At 37.7% G+C, this 18,075-nt stretch overlaps 2 protein-coding genes across 2 annotated transcripts in view; one reads left to right on the forward strand and one right to left on the reverse strand.

The window, feature by feature from the left end:
* LOC125237242 overlaps positions 1 to 8,556 on the reverse strand; it is a 236,611-nt gene extending 228,055 nt beyond the window's left edge. The window contains exon 1 of the mRNA XM_048144256.1: positions 8,382 to 8,556. Coding sequence (XP_048000213.1) covers positions 8,382 to 8,433 — 52 coding nt within the window. The 5' untranslated portion in view covers positions 8,434 to 8,556. The remainder of the gene's footprint in view (positions 1 to 8,381) is intronic.
* A 3,477-nt stretch (positions 8,557 to 12,033) lies between these two features.
* Positions 12,034 to 17,763, forward strand: LOC125237121. The gene is made up of 5 exons (XM_048144091.1): positions 12,034 to 12,219; positions 12,354 to 12,617; positions 13,951 to 14,109; positions 14,183 to 16,429; positions 16,773 to 17,763. Exons 2-5 carry the CDS (start codon positions 12,428 to 12,430, stop codon positions 16,868 to 16,870), a joined length of 2,694 nt encoding a protein of 897 aa, XP_048000048.1. The 5' UTR covers positions 12,034 to 12,219; positions 12,354 to 12,427; the 3' UTR covers positions 16,871 to 17,763.
* The last annotated feature ends 312 nt before the right edge of the window (positions 17,764 to 18,075 follow it).

Genomic DNA, 18,075 nt, shown 5'->3' on the forward strand with positions numbered 1-18,075 from the left:
AAAAATTTCGCTAAGCTAGACCGATTGTAACAATGAGACAAATGCAAGTACGCTGTAGTTAGTCCAAGATAAGTTGACAACGACTCTGACAGCCTCAAAATCATGAATCAAAATAATTTATTCAGCATATAGGAGGCCACAGGGGCACTTTTACACGTCACATGTATATATTTAGAAAAGATTTAAAATTTAATTGAAATTACAAGTCATACTCCTAATTTCTCCTAAGTTCTAACTAAAGTATAACTCTACTACCTCATCGGTGCTACTGCTAACTGCTTATCGTATTTTAGAAGTAAAACTTCGATAAACTATGACGTCTATGACGCCTATGAAGGGTTAAGACCCTTGCAGAGGCGGGACTATCAAAATTTTAAAAATACAAAAGTCATACCATGGGACATAGGCGAACTCTTTTTTTCTATGAGTAGCAAAAGTTAGCATAACTATCCCACGAATATAAGTAAGTACATCTAACTCCAGAAGTAGACATCTACTTTTTGAGTTGCATTTTATCCGCATTCGCTTTTTTTTTAATTATAAACACAGACTGACGTATAAACACTCCTTTCTTCTATCCTTTCAAATGCACAATTGTAACTGTCTAATTCTGATTGTCATATCATACTATCTATTATGTCGGATTCTATTTAATTAAAGCCAATTTCCTAATGGTTAATTCGTTTCTATGTATCAATTTAATTAAATAGAAAAGAAAATGACGGATCCAAAGAAAGAATCGGATTCCTTGTCAAGATACCTTCGACCGGAACGGTTCGACGTTGAACCAACGGCCCCCGCGGCTGGAGATAAATGGCTGCATTGGAGGTATACATTCTCAAGCTTTCTTACCGAACATACTTCCACTGAAACTACGAATACAATAAAATTGAAACTGTTAGCGAACCATTTGTCATCTAATATTTTCATTACTATCAAGGATTGTCAAACATATGAATCTGCCATTGCTCTCTTAGATAAAGCGTACGTGAAACCCCAAAATGAAATATTGGCACGTCACGTTCTTGGAACCAGAAAACAAAAACAAGACGAAAGCATATCTGAATATTGCCGGGCCCTATATCTTTTGGCACAGAAGTGCGATTTCAAATCAGTTACAGCTGAAGAACATAAAGAACAGGCTGTACGATGTGCGTTCATATCTGGCATCCTGTCGCCTAAAATACGAGAGAGACTGTTAGAAAAATCATCTTTATCAATGGACGAAGCTTATAATCAAGCAGTAAGTCTCGAAACGGCTGAAAAGGATTCCGAAACTATGGGTGTTAGCATCCCAAGTACATTGTCTGCCTTAACAGTACCGCCTTTACAAGAAACTTCAAATTCTCATAATGCTGCTGTCTCTGCTGGCCCTATATCTCAACAATCAATACGACGTTGTTTTTTTTGCGGTGGTAAGGTTCACCAAAGAATAAAGTGTCCTGCTTTCCACGCTCACTGTCAACTATGTTCGAAAAAGGGTCACTTTGCATCAGTCTGCCGATCCCGTAACTCTCCTTCCACGAGTAATGCAATCGCGAGCGCTATCGATTGCTTACCATCTCAAGATTTCTACAAAATGGAATATTCTGCTGCAAGCCCGTCGAGCCTTAAGAAAGCCACGGTCGCTATAACTATCAACGATATACGCGCCGACGCTCTGATTGACACTGGGAGCTCCAAGAGCTACATCGATAGAAACATAGCACAGTTAATGAAATTACAACAATATCCGTACAATGAAACGATTAATCTGGCATCTCTAAGCAACACGTCACAAGTAGAAAGCATTTGTTTTGCTACGCTCCAAATAAATAATCATACATATAGGCAACGCCTTCTACGTATAGTACCCAACTTATGCGCGGACGTTATCGTCGGTCATGATGTACTCAAAACTCACTCTAAAGTCGAGCTTGAATTCGGAGGAACCAGAGAACCCTTACATATCTGCGTAATGGAAGCATCAGTACCGCCGGCATCTGTCTTTACGCATTTGTCTGCTGATATCACTCCTATCGCGATTAAATCCAGGCGTCACAACAGAGACGACGAAGAATTTATTCAAGTTGAAATATCCAAACTCTTAAAAGACGGGATTATCGAGCCGAGCGTTTCTCCTTGGCGCGCTCAGGTTTTAGTAGCTGGTGGTGGCTCTCATAGGAAAAGAATGGTTGTCGACTACTCCACGACTATCAACAAGTTTACATATCTAGATGCGTATCCGCTACCCAATATTGAATCAATAGTTTCGAAAGTAGCGAAATTCAACCACTTTAGCCAGATTGACTTGAAGAGTGCTTACCATCAGGTTCCTATTTTGGAGGAAGAGAAAATATATACTGCATTTGAAGCTTGCGGTAAATTATGGCAATTCAAACGTATCCCGTTTGGCGTCACAAATGGAGTTGCTGCTTTTCAACGCACTCTAGAACACATAATTGAGAAAGAACATTTACAAGGCACCTTTACATATCTTGATGACGTCACAGTTTGCGGTAAAAACAAAGAAGAACACGATAAAAACTTACAGCAATTTATGGCTGCTGCAAAGAAGTACAACCTCACACTTAACGAACAAAAATGTAATTTCAGCAAAACTTCGATCAGCCTCCTTGGATACACTATCAAAGACAATGTTATTGAGCCCGATAAAGACCGACTTGAGCCTCTCATAAAACTACCCTTACCGCGCAATACTGCTGAATTGAAAAGAGCTCTTGGATTATTTGCTCATTATGCTAAATGGGTATATAACTTCTCTGAAAAGATACAACCATTAATTAAGAACTCCAACTTTCCCTTAGATGAAAGCGCACAGCGTAGTTTTCAACTTCTGAAATCTGATATTAAAAGGGCAGCATTAATTGCCATCGATGACAAAGAAACATTGACAGTAGAGACTGATGCGTCTGATTTCGCCATTGCCGCCACATTATCTCAGAAGGGTCGACCAGTAGCGTTCTTCTCCAGGACTTTGTCGGACGGCGAGCGCAAGCATGCTGCAGTCGAAAAAGAAGCCTGTGCTATCGTCGAAAGTCTTCGAAAATGGCGTCACTACCTTATTCATAGACATTTTCTTCTTATCACTGACCAGAAATCTGTTAGCTATATTTTCAACCAAAATCACTCTAGCAAAATTAAAAATGACAAAATTGAAAGATGGAGACTTGAACTGTCTTGCTATAAGTACGACATTATTTACAGACCAGGCGTCCAGAATACTGCTGCTGACGCTCTATCAAGAGTTTGCGCATTCATGAATAACAATAAATTATACGAATTGCACGATGCACTTTCTCACCCTGGTATTACCAGAATGTATCACTGGATCAAATTAAAAAATCTCCCTTACAACTTAGACGATGTCAAAAAAATGACTGCTTCGTGTCGCGTGTGTGCTGAAATCAAACCACGCTTTGCCAAAACAAATGGAACCTTGATAAAAGCTTTAGCGCCCTTCGAACGATTGAACGTTGACTTTAAAGGACCTCTGCCTTCAAATACGAAGAATAAATATATTCTTACAATAATAGACGAGTTCTCCCGCTATCCTTTTGCGTACCCTTGTCCTGACACATCTTCTGCAACTGTCATTAAATGCTTCAAGGAACTCTTCTTCGAATATGGCCAGCCTTTATACATACACAGTGACAGAGGATCCTGTTTTATGTCGGAAGAAATACAAAGTTTTCTTAAGAAATGCAACATTGCCACTTCTCGCACCACTCCATACAACCCTCAGGGTAATGGCCAAGTGGAAAAGCTTAACGGCACCCTCTGGCGAACTATACAACTCTCCTTAAAATCAAGAAACCTTCCCATTGAAAACTGGGAACACGTTTTGAAACTTTCTCTCCATTGCGTACGATCGCTGCTTTCCACGTCGATAAATACCACTCCTCACGAGAAGCTGTTCAAATTCCCTCGGAGGACACCTGTCGGTGAATCGCTTCCATCATGGCTCGTTCCAGGACCTGTCCTATTAAAGAAATTTGTTCGCTCGAAGACAGACCCTTACGTCGAAGAAGTTGAGCTACTGCACAGTAATCCGAACTACTCGTATGTTCGACGACGTAATGGCCAAGAGTCAACCGTGTCTAATAGACACTTAGCGCCGCTTCCTTTGTCGGATGATGAAGTTGAAGAGCCTATGCCCATACTCGACGGAACGACCATAGATGAAGTATCTGAAATTCCCGTTATAGATGAGACACAAGAAAGTCCCGCTGACACTAGTCACGAGGAAGAGGTCTACAGTACTCCCCCACAAGAAGCTTCGCCTTCACCTTCACGGGTCTTTCGTCGATCTTCTAGGTTGAAGAAGAAGCCGCTCCATCTCAACGACTACATCCTAGATGATGAAATTATAGAGGGGGAGAATGACGTATAAACACTCCTTTCTTCTATCCTTTCAAATGCACAATTGTAACTGTCTAATTCTGATTGTCATATCATACTATCTATTATGTCGGATTCTATTTAATTAAAGCCAATTTCCTAATGGTTAATTCGTTTCTATGTATCACAGACCAACCCCTATAGACATCTATTACAAGACGACTCGCGGTGGCCAGCCTTCCTAGTATTTGCACTGATATAAGCGCGGGCGCTCGCCGTGCCCGATCAGTATCGACCAAGTAACAGACCCGAAAGCAGCGCGTGTTTTTCGCACAAAAAAAATTGGAAAAGGGTATTTTGATGCCTTAAAGATGTCCACCTGTAGTGTGAAATGGTGTGGAAAGGTAACAAGAAGCTCAAATTTAAAAACAGACGGCATTACATTCCACAAATAAGTCATATTTATAATTTATTCAGAGCCGGCATAGGTCAACTTACATTGGCCACTTACGCGTCAGTAGAGGGACAGTCATACTTCTGTCCCTTTTCATCTGGCGCGACTGCCCGCAGTCCTTGAAACGGCCAATCACAGCGCGCTTAACACATTCCCCGCCCGCTCCTCGCACCCCAAACACTGGTGACTCGTATCGCGAACCAAATATACAAGACTGCCACTCTATAGGAGGTTCTCTGTGATTATAAATGGGCCACAGACTAGCTAATAAAGGCGAAGAGGTGGCCTACGATGGAGCAAACTCGCCCAGAAGGTGCCGGATCACCCTTGATTGGAAGGTTTAAACCTGATGGACCTTAATCACATTTTAATTACATCTTCCTTATTCGAAACGTACTTGTCCGGTGTAAATTATCCCTTAATTAGCTAACTAAACATCAAGCCTAACGGTTAACAGTGGGTCGTTCACTTTGTAACAGCCCAATATGGTCTTGCATGCAGTTAAGAGGGTTTCTGGCTATCATTTCGCCGGACGATAATCGATAATCGATATGTCAGGTAAAAGCGACTGTCAGCGCCGAATAATAATTGCCTGCTAAGTCGCGGTGCGAATCCCGGTAAGGGCATCTATGCCATAGGGTAAGATTTAATGTTGTCAAAAAGGGTTTATTTCGAGAATAAACGATTTTTTTTTTATTTGTGCGATGAGCACAGATAATGTTCCTGAGTCATGTCATGGATGTTTTCCATATTATATGTTGTCTGAGTACCCTCAACCCAAGCCTTCTTGAGCTTACCGTTGAACTCGATCTGTGTCCTATAATGTTTATTTAATAATATACCTCTAATTCTAATAAGATTCAAATTGGAGGATTCATAGTTTTAAGCAATCACGGGACAAATAGAAAATTATTATGAAAGCTTTGATCAGGTAAAAGGTATAGTTTCTACAACATTTCCTTATCCACTGAAAAACGTCAACATTTTGCTTGAAAGGAGGATATGGTAATATGATATCTAATAGAATTTCCGACATGGCAAGGTGAACGCGACATCAAAAAGGGCATGCTTGCATAAGCCTCTATGCAAATACTTCCCTTCCTTTCGTCAAGACTTCGAGAATAATTAAATGAAATGGGAAACGAACGATACGAGTTTTATGTCATTTTTAATATATAAAACCTTATAACCTCTATCACACACGGCGAGCGGCGTGGGAAGTAGCGAGGGAAGTAGGTATATAGAGGCATAGTGTGGCCGCGCTACTCGTCATACCCACCGCTTCCTATTTTGTCAGTTTTTTGGCGCGAGTCAAAGGGCCGGCAACAACCTAGAGCGATTAATCGCGCGAGTAGGGCAGTGTGAGGCCGGAGAGGGCTGCATCGCGGCAGTGCGGGGAGCATAGTGTGGCAGAGGTATACTTTAAGGTTGTGGATACATAGTTTGGCACTTTGTCCGCATCTATATTTAATACCTTGACTGTAAAAAGTTCACAATTTCAATGTTTGTATGGCTCTCAATGTTTTCTCCGAGACCACGAGTACAATAGAACACATCGCCGTCGCCAAAAAGTAAGACGTTAGCTTTCTTTTATTTTTTTAACAAGCGTAGAAAATGTCTGCCTTAGATGAGACTTGAACTCACAACACAACGTCTGGAGCGACTTCGTATTGGTGGCTCAGATGGCAGAGCGTTGGAGTATCGCTCCTCAAGTCGTGAGTTCAAGTCTTACTCAAGCAAGCAGTAATTTTCCTCTTTTTATGTTAGTTTATAATGTGTAACTATACACAATTGAGTAGTAAAATCTGTATAATAATCTGAACTTTAGTGGAAATAAGCCTTTATATTGATAGCTACTGGCAACACTAGCATGCTTAGTAGGCGCTGAATAGAATCCTCTACCCAGCTACGTGCCGATTAACTTTAATTAACAACCTGCTAGTCGAGAATGCCAGCTATTTCGACCGTTAGGTGTTTTCAGAAACACTCATTACATCGAATCGCATTAAATGAATACTGCACATGCAGTTGGATACAATGCAAACCATATTCGAAGTGATGGGAACGGCAAAAGGGTTATGATATATTTAATCTGCACAGGTTTTTTTTCCTGACTCTATGAGACTGTTCTTCGGCAGCTGGCATCCAGGGGGGGAAAAAAAAACAAGTTTTTGACACTATTCGTCGAAGTGACAGGTAAATCCGGTAAATCTATACAGACGCCATCTGTAAAATAACTAATATTGTACTTCAACTGAGCCAGGTCTACCCAATCTTTTTTTAATATTTTTAGCTAACTACCATGTTTTGGTCCTTCGAGCCATATAGTTGCTAGGACACAAGACTTTTTTTGATGAAGGTAAGCGCGAAATACCTCGATGATTAGGTACCATGAGGGCGCGAAGACTTACGATACTTAAACAAAAATCTAATAATTTAAGTACATACAAATATATATAGAAGAAGGATAGACAGGTAGATAAATGAATAGATTAACTTTTAGTTTTTTTTTTTTTTGCGTGCTCTGATGAAAGACTGAAAGACAATGGAGTCTGAAAAAAAAAACAATGGATTCCTTTTTCCTCGCGTTTCGGCGGTTGACCCATAGATGGGACCGGCTGTAAAAAAATGGTCTGACGCATCTCAGGGTCAATGCTAAGCCCGGTAAAAAATCTGCTAGCTAGTTGCCAATCAGACTCGCACGGAAACCCTTGCGTTACTTGCGTAATTATTATTACTATCGTGTTTTATCTTTTTTTTTTTGTGGATTTCTGGGATCTAAATATTAGCCCATAATGTTTTTGTTTGATACTGTTAACTATTTTTTTATAGTACGTCGGTGGCAAACAAGCATACGGTCCGCCTGACTACTATTAGGTAGTGTCCAGCTCATTTTCTTATACTATTGTTTAATTAAAGAAGGTAATTATCTTTATAGCTGCTGAAATTACTTACAGGTATATGTTTAATAATTTTAATGAATAACGTTTAATTGGATTCCAATAAGAAATAAAGTAAGGTACATATAATAGTTTTAGTCGAATGTACCTACTCAATAAATTAAGTATCAAGTATGAACTTACTATAGTAATTTAAGTTAGGTATGTATAAAATCATAGTACTATTACTATTTATAATGACATCTGACACTCTTCCTGTTTGAGAAATACGTGGACTTAAGTACCTACAATTTTAAGGCTGATAAACGTAGTCTCAAGTGTGTAGGTTTGCAGCCAACAATACATAATCTTTCTTTACACACTTTGTTTCAAGTGCGTATGTTTTAATAAATTCCTCCTTATCGGGCACACGAAGTATAAAGAGCAAACTGATTGATCACGTTTTAACATAAGTGCAGGCGACGCAACGCAACCATACTGCCATAAGGGGAAATGCTGCACAAACCTGCTCGCGGCCGAGAAATTTGCAAGCACTGATTATTCAAACTTTTTAATAATATCAACTTTTTTGAATCCGAACTCCATAGACAGGAAGATTTTTTTTTTAATTTCGTATTGTGTAGATTCTTGCTAACGATGTTACGAGCGCAAAACTAATAAGAACGCAAGCGTTGGAAGGTACGTACCGAAAAAATCCTCCCAAGTCATAGAATGGTCTGAATCGTTAGCACCGTCCATCTTCCAACACTACAGCATTTAAAAACACAAAGTTTATGTCACAAAAATCACTGAAATAACTACATATTTACTTCTTGTTGACAAACAAACCCGGGCAAAATTGCGCGACAGAGCGTGCGGTTCCGCCGTCCGCCGCCGAGTGAATGAGAAATGAAATAAAACGATGCATTCATGCCGCTGTGTGTGTCGAACGGGATGCACTTATGCGCTTATAGGTCTATCTTTTTCACTCTCCCTGCGATATATGCGATAGAAAATAGTTCTTTTGAATAAGTTTAAAATAGTATCTTGAAGCTATCTTGGGCTTGAAGGTATGATGTGGAGCCCTAGAATGAATTTACAGTTATAAATATTAAGAATTTTCCTATGTAAATTCATCTTGGTGGTTGTTAATAATAATTTTTGCTTCACAAGTAGGTATTTTTCGGATATACTTCATACATAATAGAATCAACTATCTTATCATTATAATATTTATAATAACAATCAAATTAATATATTTTTGTTTGTTTACATACCTATTTTCACACTGACAAAATACGACTTAATACGACTGATATAAGCTGTCAATGTGAAGCTAAGCTGGCTTGATGGCTTGATGATGTTGTCAAAAACTTTTTTAAGCCTATACATACTTTTATGAATTTTCAATGTAATAATCATAGTATCTTCTTAGTAGTTTGTGGTAATAATGATCAAAAAGGTATATACTTCCTTGCTTTATCGTTTATCCTGGATCTCTAGTAATCCACATATCAACGGCTCATTTGAGCCTGGGGTCGGCTTGGCAAGTAATCCCAGAATTTGGCATAGGAAGTAATTTTTACGAAAGCAACTGTTATCTGATCTGGCCGACCAACACCATAACTAAAATTAAAACAAATACTTAACAGGTTTTCTCACAATGTTTTCCTTAGTTACGATGTGGTTGTGGGGATTCAAATTCAAACCTGTGGCCTCCAGTTCCGGATTAAAAGATTCATTTTGAACCATAATCCAAGTAGAGCAGGCTACGTCACAAATCTCAAATACATAATAAATGGGATATTTTTTTTTATATACTACGTCGGTGGCAAACAAGCATACGGCCCGCCTGATGTAAAGCGGTCACCGTAACCTATGCAGTGTGTTTATGCAGAAAAAAACCGGTCAAGTGCGAGTCGGACTTGCTCACCGAGGGTTCCGTACACAGAACTAAATCAAGATAGAAGGAAAATGCTCGGCGATTAACAGCGAAACCGAGCGTGTAACGTTTTGTGTCGAGCCTATGACGTCACGAGTGTACTTTAGTGATGGGAACGTTGTCGCCGCGTAACCCATTCGATCGATTGTGGAGGTTGCGTGCGGGATGCCCGCCGAAGTTAAAAATATCGGATGTTCATCTTCGTTGTGAAATGAAGTAAGTATATACCTGTATTCGTGTGATGACAAACAATTCACTAGTAGGTATATAATTTGCCTAAGGCCAGGAACAAAGATTTTAGTAGGTAGGTATTAATACTAGTTAATATTTCGTAATATTTTTAAGAAAATCGACCATGTACTCACAGCATTATCCTCATGTTATTTGTTACAACTTTTAGTAATATATAAATATAATTAACCATTAAAGCATTTTTAGAGTTATTTTTATTCATAATAAATATAGAGCGTATTATGTTTGTATTTGTTTTTCTGCCGACCACAAATTCAACGTTAATACCGTAACTGTAACCTATTTTAAAGTTAAATTTACTTTTCACTCGTACTTTATATGTATAGTTTCATAACAATATAAAAACATAATTATAATTTCCACTGCTTCGCAAAATCGATTTAAATCGAATAAGGAAATCGCAGCATACATGACGATATAGTTCCGTGGTGCACCACTATTCTTAAGTTCGACGTGAGTTCGACGGACAAAATAACAAATCTACCTTCACTTTGTCTCGACAGTTTGAATAGCCTATTTTTATATCGCTTGTTTTAAACGCACGCCAAGTCGGACTCGTCAAATTAAAGCCGCAATGGAAAACTAGTTTGACGGCCGTACGTCAGCTAATGTTTTGATGATAAAAATAGGAAAATCGTGTTTTTTATTTAATAAAAAATATTTTAGGACAAATGGTACTTATACCGATGATAGGAAACACTTTGTTTAACACCCTTGCTTTTATTGGTGGTGTTTGAACAGTTAATTATCGAATACCGACCCATTTTGTATTTTTCACTGTATGTCACTCGCGGGCAGCGGTCGGGAGCAGACTGACTTGCGCGGCGAACAATGTTGCTCGCTATTTAACTTTTCCGCACGCGAAGTAGATACACTTTTTCCTTCTATCTTGATTTAGTTCTGTGGTTCCGAACAAACTTTCAATAATTGAATCATCAAAATGTTATTCATAGAACTCTACAGATTTGACTAAATCCCTCAAGACTCAATTTCCCACATAACAAGTAATATTTTAATATACAATTTTATTGTTAGACAACGTCCAAATAAAATCAAGACTATTCGACTTCAATAGTTTACGACTTATTACATGTCGCAAGGCCGCTCCTGAACCGACCTCATTATATCAGGAAAAACGCGATGTAGGAAATGAGCGTTCAACGTACAGCGACATCTATCGGCAAATTGAGTAAACTAATGAGCGCGAGCTAGTATGGAGGATGATTTTTATGGAATAATTGTTTATTGCGTAAACCGATTTTAACCATTTTGCCTCTATGTATTTGAAAGCAGGTAATTTCATTGTTATTTTGTTAAAAAATACAGGTACAATAAACACCCGCAAGGGTGTTGAAATTGAAAATGTAAATCTGAAAGGTTTTTTATAAATTAAAAAAAAAGTTTTCAAGATACGTATACGATTTTATTTTTCCTGTAATATTCCTTATAATAGCCATGTTTGGTGAAAATTTCATAAATTTATGTTGGTAAACTTCGGAGATAAGGGGGGGGGGACGGTATTTTTTTTTACATTTTCCTTCAAAAAACATTTTTTTTTCCACAACCAAAAAATTATAAAAAATATTTTTGATATGTACAGTTTGAGCTCTTTCTAACGATACCCCACTTGACCTAGTTACTTGAAATTTTCAGTTTGCCCCCCTTTCATTTTGGCCATTTTCTATCATTTATATAAATTAATTAAAAAAAAAATCTTTCAACTTGTAGAGGTTTACAATGTTTATAACTATTCCAAATTTCATATCGATAGCATAAGTAGTTCTCGAGATATTTAACAATGTGACAGACGGACAGACAGACGGACAGAGTCGCACCATAAGGGTTCCTGTTGTACCTTTTTGGTACGGAACCCTAAAAATAGTCAACTGTAAAAAAAAAACATTTTGTAAGGAAAAAAGTTTAAAAAGTTTTTAATTACGACTTTACAACGAACGTTGAAGTTTTTAAACTAGAATAAAATACATTGACGCTAATTTTGCTATTAACATTACTTATTTCTGTGGTACAAATTCAACCTTATAGTGTAATGTTAAAGTCGTTTTTAATTTGATAACATACGGAAGTTTATAGTGCAAACCGGTTTATTCTATGCGTCATGTGACGTCACCCGCATTGATCAGACGACACGACCGTCAACCCGATGATTTCTAACAACATGGCGGACATGAAATCAGTTGTTGTGCATCAAGATTTGCACTTCGTGGGTTAATTTAAATAACAAAACATAGCACTTTTTCACTAGTGAATTGTTTAAATCAATCTATGCGCTATATGTTATAGTAGAAATTTGTGACCGTGGTTATTTCTTCGCCCCTGTGATGTGATTTTAGGTAAAACAGTGTTGAATAACAATTTAAGCCGATTTAATTGCATTTCTTTGTCACATTGCATTGCACGTTGTACATTATTAAATTAAGATCAATCCTTTTCACGTTTATACTCATTCTGTTGCGTTTTTTTCTAGTTACTGGGCGAGTTGTAAGAGAGAAATTCTGGTCACTGTTGTGGTCTTTCACTTGGTAACTGGTCAATAGTACTATGCCGCGGCGCGGGACAGAGGCCGTGCAGCCGCCGGAGCCCCCTAAAAAGAAACCTAAAGTGGTTTTAGAGCAGCTTTCTTTGTTATGTCCGAGCTTGGACGCTAGTTTCACCGACGACGAAGCCTTGCCGCCTGGTATTGTGTTTTCGGACATACAGCAGAAGAAATGGCGCATTGGAAAGCCTATAGGTGAGTAATTAGCTCTAAACAGTCGTTAACAACTTTCTTTTCCCTTACTAACTGGTTTTCAGACTCGTAAATAGATCTTCTGTTCACAAATAACCTAAAATTGTACATAATTTAAATGTTATCAGATATTTATTTTTATAATTAACATAATAAAATATTCTAAAACCCTGAAGTGGGCACTAACATCCAATTTGTGCATTTCTTAAACAAATAAGTCATAAGTATTGATTTTCTGTTTGCCGTTACCTTGTGAATTTGTGACATGCTAAGTTTATTTACATCTACACATAAGTTCAAAGAAATTGGTGCATATATTGAAGTAGAAGTCAAATTATGAAAACTGTTATTTAATAATTTTTGTTTTTTACAATTTGTTGCTTTAAAAAAATTATACCACACTCTAAATGTAACTAATAAAGTTTTTAATTCAGTTAACCCTAAGTCAGTTAAATATAGGAAATCTCGTGGCCAGGTAAAGTTAAGTGTGATTACAATAATTAATTCTGTTTCTAAATTGAACCTTGAACACGCATCTGTTTTATGACCTTGCTAAAGTGGAAATAAATTGATAGCTGCAATTTTATTTATCTGTCCCCACATAGCAATGGATTTGCTCAATAAATTGTTTTGGCCACAAATAGTGTATTTTAATGGCTCTTATTCTTATCATTGAAATAAGGTTTAGAATATGTGTTTATTTTGGATTTAGGCAAATTAATTTGACAATTACATACTTAGTTACTGTGCTACTAATGATCAATTTATTTATTTATTACTTTTAATGATTATAATTATAACAGTACTTCTGATGGAAAATTGTAGAATTATCATATATAGGTAGCTTGTGGACAAGTGTTTACATATAACTTGAACTACAATTGATCTGAAATGTATGGGGAGGTCTGTAGAGCCCAGATTTTGGCTAAAAACTTGTTTAAGTAACACAAACTGAGAAAAAATTAAACAATTTGAATTTTTTCTTCTTTTTAAATGAATGATGAAAGAACTATAGTGGCCACCTTAATTAGAGAGAATACCAAAAGTATCTGTTTTTTCTTCTTTTCATCATGCTACTCTATAGAGAGTAACAAGACTGGTATCCTATCCTCTTGCCGCCCAATGTGCAATGAGATGTACATTTAGGTTCATTGGAATTTTAACTTTCATGTAAATAAATAAAGTAGCATTTCTTTTGTCTTTAAAATTTTTCGAACAAATGAACTCAACTTAATTTAAAATGCAACTAGGATCAAAATTCTCTTGTTAATTTTTTGTATGGTGGCTGTTACGAGGCTATACATATAAGTTTGTACAATATTGTTTGTCTTTCTAGGCCGCGGCAGCTTCGGTCGCATCTACCTGGCGTCAGACAATGTGGACAAGGAAGTCACTAAGCTGAACGCCAACTATGTGGTCAAGATAGAGCCTCACTCCAACGGACCGCTGTTTGTGGAAGTACATTGCTTGATCCGTACTTCTCAGGTGGCAAAAAGTAAGGATATACTTAATGAATTCTACCTATGTGAAATTTAAAGAGTGCTATTAATGTTTCTTTTTCGTTTCAGTAAAAGCATGGCGTCAGCAAAACAAACAGAAACGCATTGGCATGCCAGTTTACATTGCAAGTGGGTCGTTCATAGACAAAAAGACTGGCATGAAATACAGGTTCCTTGTCCTACCACGCTACGACATAGACTTGCACAAAATCATTGCTCGGACCAAAGTACTGGACTTGAAGAATGTCTTAGTACTAGCTCTGCAGATACTAGATGTATTAGAGTACCTACACAATCAGGGATACACACATTCGGATATAAAAAGCTCAAATCTCATGCTTGGATTTGAAGGTGGCAAAATAAATAAGTTCCCTATGGCAAAAACTTCACAATCTTTTGAAAAAGAAACAAAAGAAGTAGCAGTGCTGTCAGGAAAGCACAGGAGGGTTAAGAGTGGGAAGGCGCGGGCTTCCAACTATTATGATGATGAGGACTATGTGATTAAAGACTCTAAAGGCTTAGATCTTAACAATAGTTGTGATGAGAGAAGACTGGCCAGTGTTAAACAGCTAAGGAAAATACTGAATGATAGGGACAGTAGGACTTTACATAGGCATCATGCCTTCAATCTCAGGCAACTCTCTAGTTATGTCAACTATGAGGACATGACTAGCTCAGTTTGCTCGGATCAGTCATACCAGAAGTTGCTTGATGATTTCGGCAATAAAAAGCTCATAAGAACTACAGCAGAGTTCTTTGAAGACACGAAAAAGAAGAAAACGGACACAGCTAATGATGACGATATACATAAAGAAGCGATTCTGTCACAGTCAAATAGGCAGATTTACTTACTGGATTATGGTTTGGCTTCAAAGTTCCTAGATTCCGAAGGCAAGCATAAAGATTTTGGCATGGATGCGAGGAAAGCTCATGATGGGACATTAGAATACAGCTCCAGGGATTCTCATATTGGAGCCCATTCTAGAAGGTCTGACCTTGAGACACTCGGCTACAATCTGATTGACTGGCTAACAGGTTCCTTGCCTTGGAAGACTACAGAAGTTCTTGCTGAACCCGACTTAGTCCATGCCTTGAAGAAAAACTACATGAGCGATATCAAGTCCTTCTTAAAAACCAGTTTCAAAACAGAGTTGTATCCCCAATTCATGGAGAAATACTTGGAATACGTCACCAGCTTAGAGTTCACTGAGAAGCCTGATTATGACCACTGCAGAAGTCTTTTCAAGAGTGAATTGATGAAGAATGCAGACAAAGAAGTGTCTTTGAAGCTAGCTGAACCTCCAAATTCACCAATGGGTCGCAAATGGGTTGGAAATTCGAGAAGATTTGGCAGGAAAAATACTCCAGTAGATTTCTTAGGGAGAAATGGGATCAAGAAAAGTTTTGAAAGAGAGAACGTTTGCTCACTTGAAAATGACCTGAAGTTGGAACTGTTGAAGCAAACTATCAATATATCCAGTGAAGGTATAAGAAAGCCGTGCACTTCAAGAAACTTCTTTGTGTCTGATGCAGATTTGATCGCGCGCCTGAAAAAGTCGCTGATGCCTCATGATATTTTGGGCAAAAAATTATCCCCGAAAAACTTACGTTCAAAGAAAAAAGTGCAGAAACGCAGGGGAAAAAGAACGCACAGAAGTAGCATTGGGAAGTTTGGTAATTTCATGGGTTCCGCCAAACAGTTTACTTGGGCAGAAATTTTAGCTCAAAACCCAGAGGATATTATTCGTAAGGAACGTAACACATCTAACAGTGATGAAGATGATGACGAGGATACCTGCAAATACAGGATCAGGAAGCTCTCAGATGCGTCCTCAGAAGGAAGTGACTCCTTACAGTCCCCGCTGATGCAGAAAGATTACTTGCAAGGCGTCAAATGGACACCAGCTATGAAAGAAGTCTTAGCTAACTTTAAGAGAAGGCTTGCAGGCAAAGCTAAAGAATCTGAAGAGATACCGGAAGAACTCCAAGGTTACACTCCAGCTATGGTTAAAATACACATGATTAAAGAAAAGAGGGAAGCGAGAGAGATGCAAGAAGCAAAACAAGTTGTAGAAGTTCCTTCAGACCCGGTTACAAGAACAACCAGGTCAATGAGAAAGAAAGTGGAAAAACCGAAGACTGAAGCAAAGACTAGAAGGAATAAGAGTAGCGTTGATAGCGTTAAGATTAAGGAAGTTAAAGTTGCTGTTGAGAAGTTGGATGTGAAGAAGATTGAGCCTAAAACGAAGTCAAAGGCTAAGAAGAAGGAAGTTAAGATCGTTGAGCGCCCAAAGTCTCCTGCTAGCAAGATTAAAAGTAAGTGCATTTTATTTTTAAGGTATAACAATAAGTTATATATCTTTGTCAAGACTACTCAAAACGCAACGCGTATCTATTTGACTAGACTTATAAGTGACCACGGGACCACTTTGTGACTGTTGTGGACGTTGTGGTACATGAAACTAAAGAGATCTGGCATCCTGGAGGTCTACTACCTGATTATTATGCAAGTCTTTGTTAGTCGCCTCTTAACCGCATTACATCAGAAATAAACTATGGCGATTTTAGTGGACTTAATAAGACTTCTCAAGCAAAGGTATCCATTCTAAAAAAATCTGCTTTCATTGAAAAAACCGGTAACAGTAAAACTTTCTTTCAGGGTCATCACCAAGCAGATCAACAAAATCTACAAGAACCAGAGACACCATCGTTCCTAACAACAGACGCCGCCTGCGTAGCAGCAAGCGCTCCGCTTGACGGTGCGACTGTTGTCCCGTGTCACTCCAATCAACCGCCTTAAAATAAAATAATAGCCCATTTAAATAGAGACATACCAAGTTGACAGCCATGCTAGTGTTATTTTCAATATCAAACTTCACCCCTTGCACAGGCGGAGCTATCAAATAAGCTAGGTATGACTCTATTAGGAATACAGACTCGTACATTACTGCAAAATGAAGCTCTAAAGATAGTGTTCTAAGTGAAATAACTATCCGCTGGATGTCATACTGAACCGTATAGCAATAATAATTAATTCTATTGCACTATTGTACGCGTCTTTTATTCTATTCTTTAATCCTCTGCTATGTATGTACACATTTTTTAGGCATCGGCAAACAAAAGGTCAACATAACCTATACATTATTTTGAGGTTATAAAAAGTGCCGGCTAAATTTATATTTGTTTTTTTTTATCCGCTTGTGGCTTTAGATCTTCTCTAAAATTATATTATGTACATTTTTAGCAGAGCTGACCGTAAAATATCAATTGATTTTAACAAAATACACATTTTTCTGTTTTCGGCAGACAAAAGGTCAACATAACCTATAAACTATTTTGAGGTTATAAAATGTTTTTCAAAATTTATATTATGTACATTCATAGCAGAGCTGACCATAAATTAAAATATCAATTGATTTGACAAACTTGCCTATTTGACTATCAGATATTAGTGGACCTTTCGAATTTTTATATATATTGCTGTTCGTTTGTAAGATGTCTGTGATTGTTTTTTATTACATTCGATATTCGTATCTAGAAACTTTGACTTGGGCCGTAGTTAATATTCAACTTATGTAAGTATAATTTCGTGTATGTTTTCAAGCTTTTGTAATTTCTTGTAGAAATATAATGATTTTGTTATAAGAATACATTCGTATTTTATTAACCCTTCTTCCCTTAAACTGGTTAATTTATTCAGAAAAGAGAAACGCATTGTTTTTGCATTTCTTTAATTTTAAATCTCTTGTTTGGCACTGGGCACTGGCAGAGTGGTCTTCCCGTCATAAAAAGGGTCCTCTTGGAATATACTTGGAATGCTTTTATTTGCCGCCTCTTTCTACTGGCAAAGTGGGTGTGCCAGTGGACATTTTGGCAGAAAATTTATTGCCAGCCTTAAAGCAGGGGCTTTGTAGTATTCCTACCACTTTTCAAGAAGTAACAGGTAAATACCTGTTACTTCT

This window comes from Leguminivora glycinivorella, chromosome 20 (genome assembly GCF_023078275.1).
Source record: "Leguminivora glycinivorella isolate SPB_JAAS2020 chromosome 20, LegGlyc_1.1, whole genome shotgun sequence".
In the NCBI taxonomy this organism is placed as follows: Eukaryota; Metazoa; Arthropoda; class Insecta; order Lepidoptera; family Tortricidae; genus Leguminivora; species Leguminivora glycinivorella.

What these genes read in the sequence shown, in the direction of transcription:
- LOC125237121 (XM_048144091.1), top strand. Translation starts at nt 12,428, where the DNA reads ATGCCGCGGCGCGGGACAGAGGCCGTGCAGCCGCCGGAGCCCCCTAAA. An exon ending in GCGCATTGGAAAGCCTATAG is followed by an intron (nt 12,618 to 13,950) that starts GTGAGTAATTAG and finishes TTGTCTTTCTAG; the next exon opens with GCCGCGGCAGCTTCGGTCGC. An exon ending in TACTTCTCAGGTGGCAAAAA is followed by an intron (nt 14,110 to 14,182) that starts GTAAGGATATAC and finishes TTTTCGTTTCAG; the next exon opens with TAAAAGCATGGCGTCAGCAA.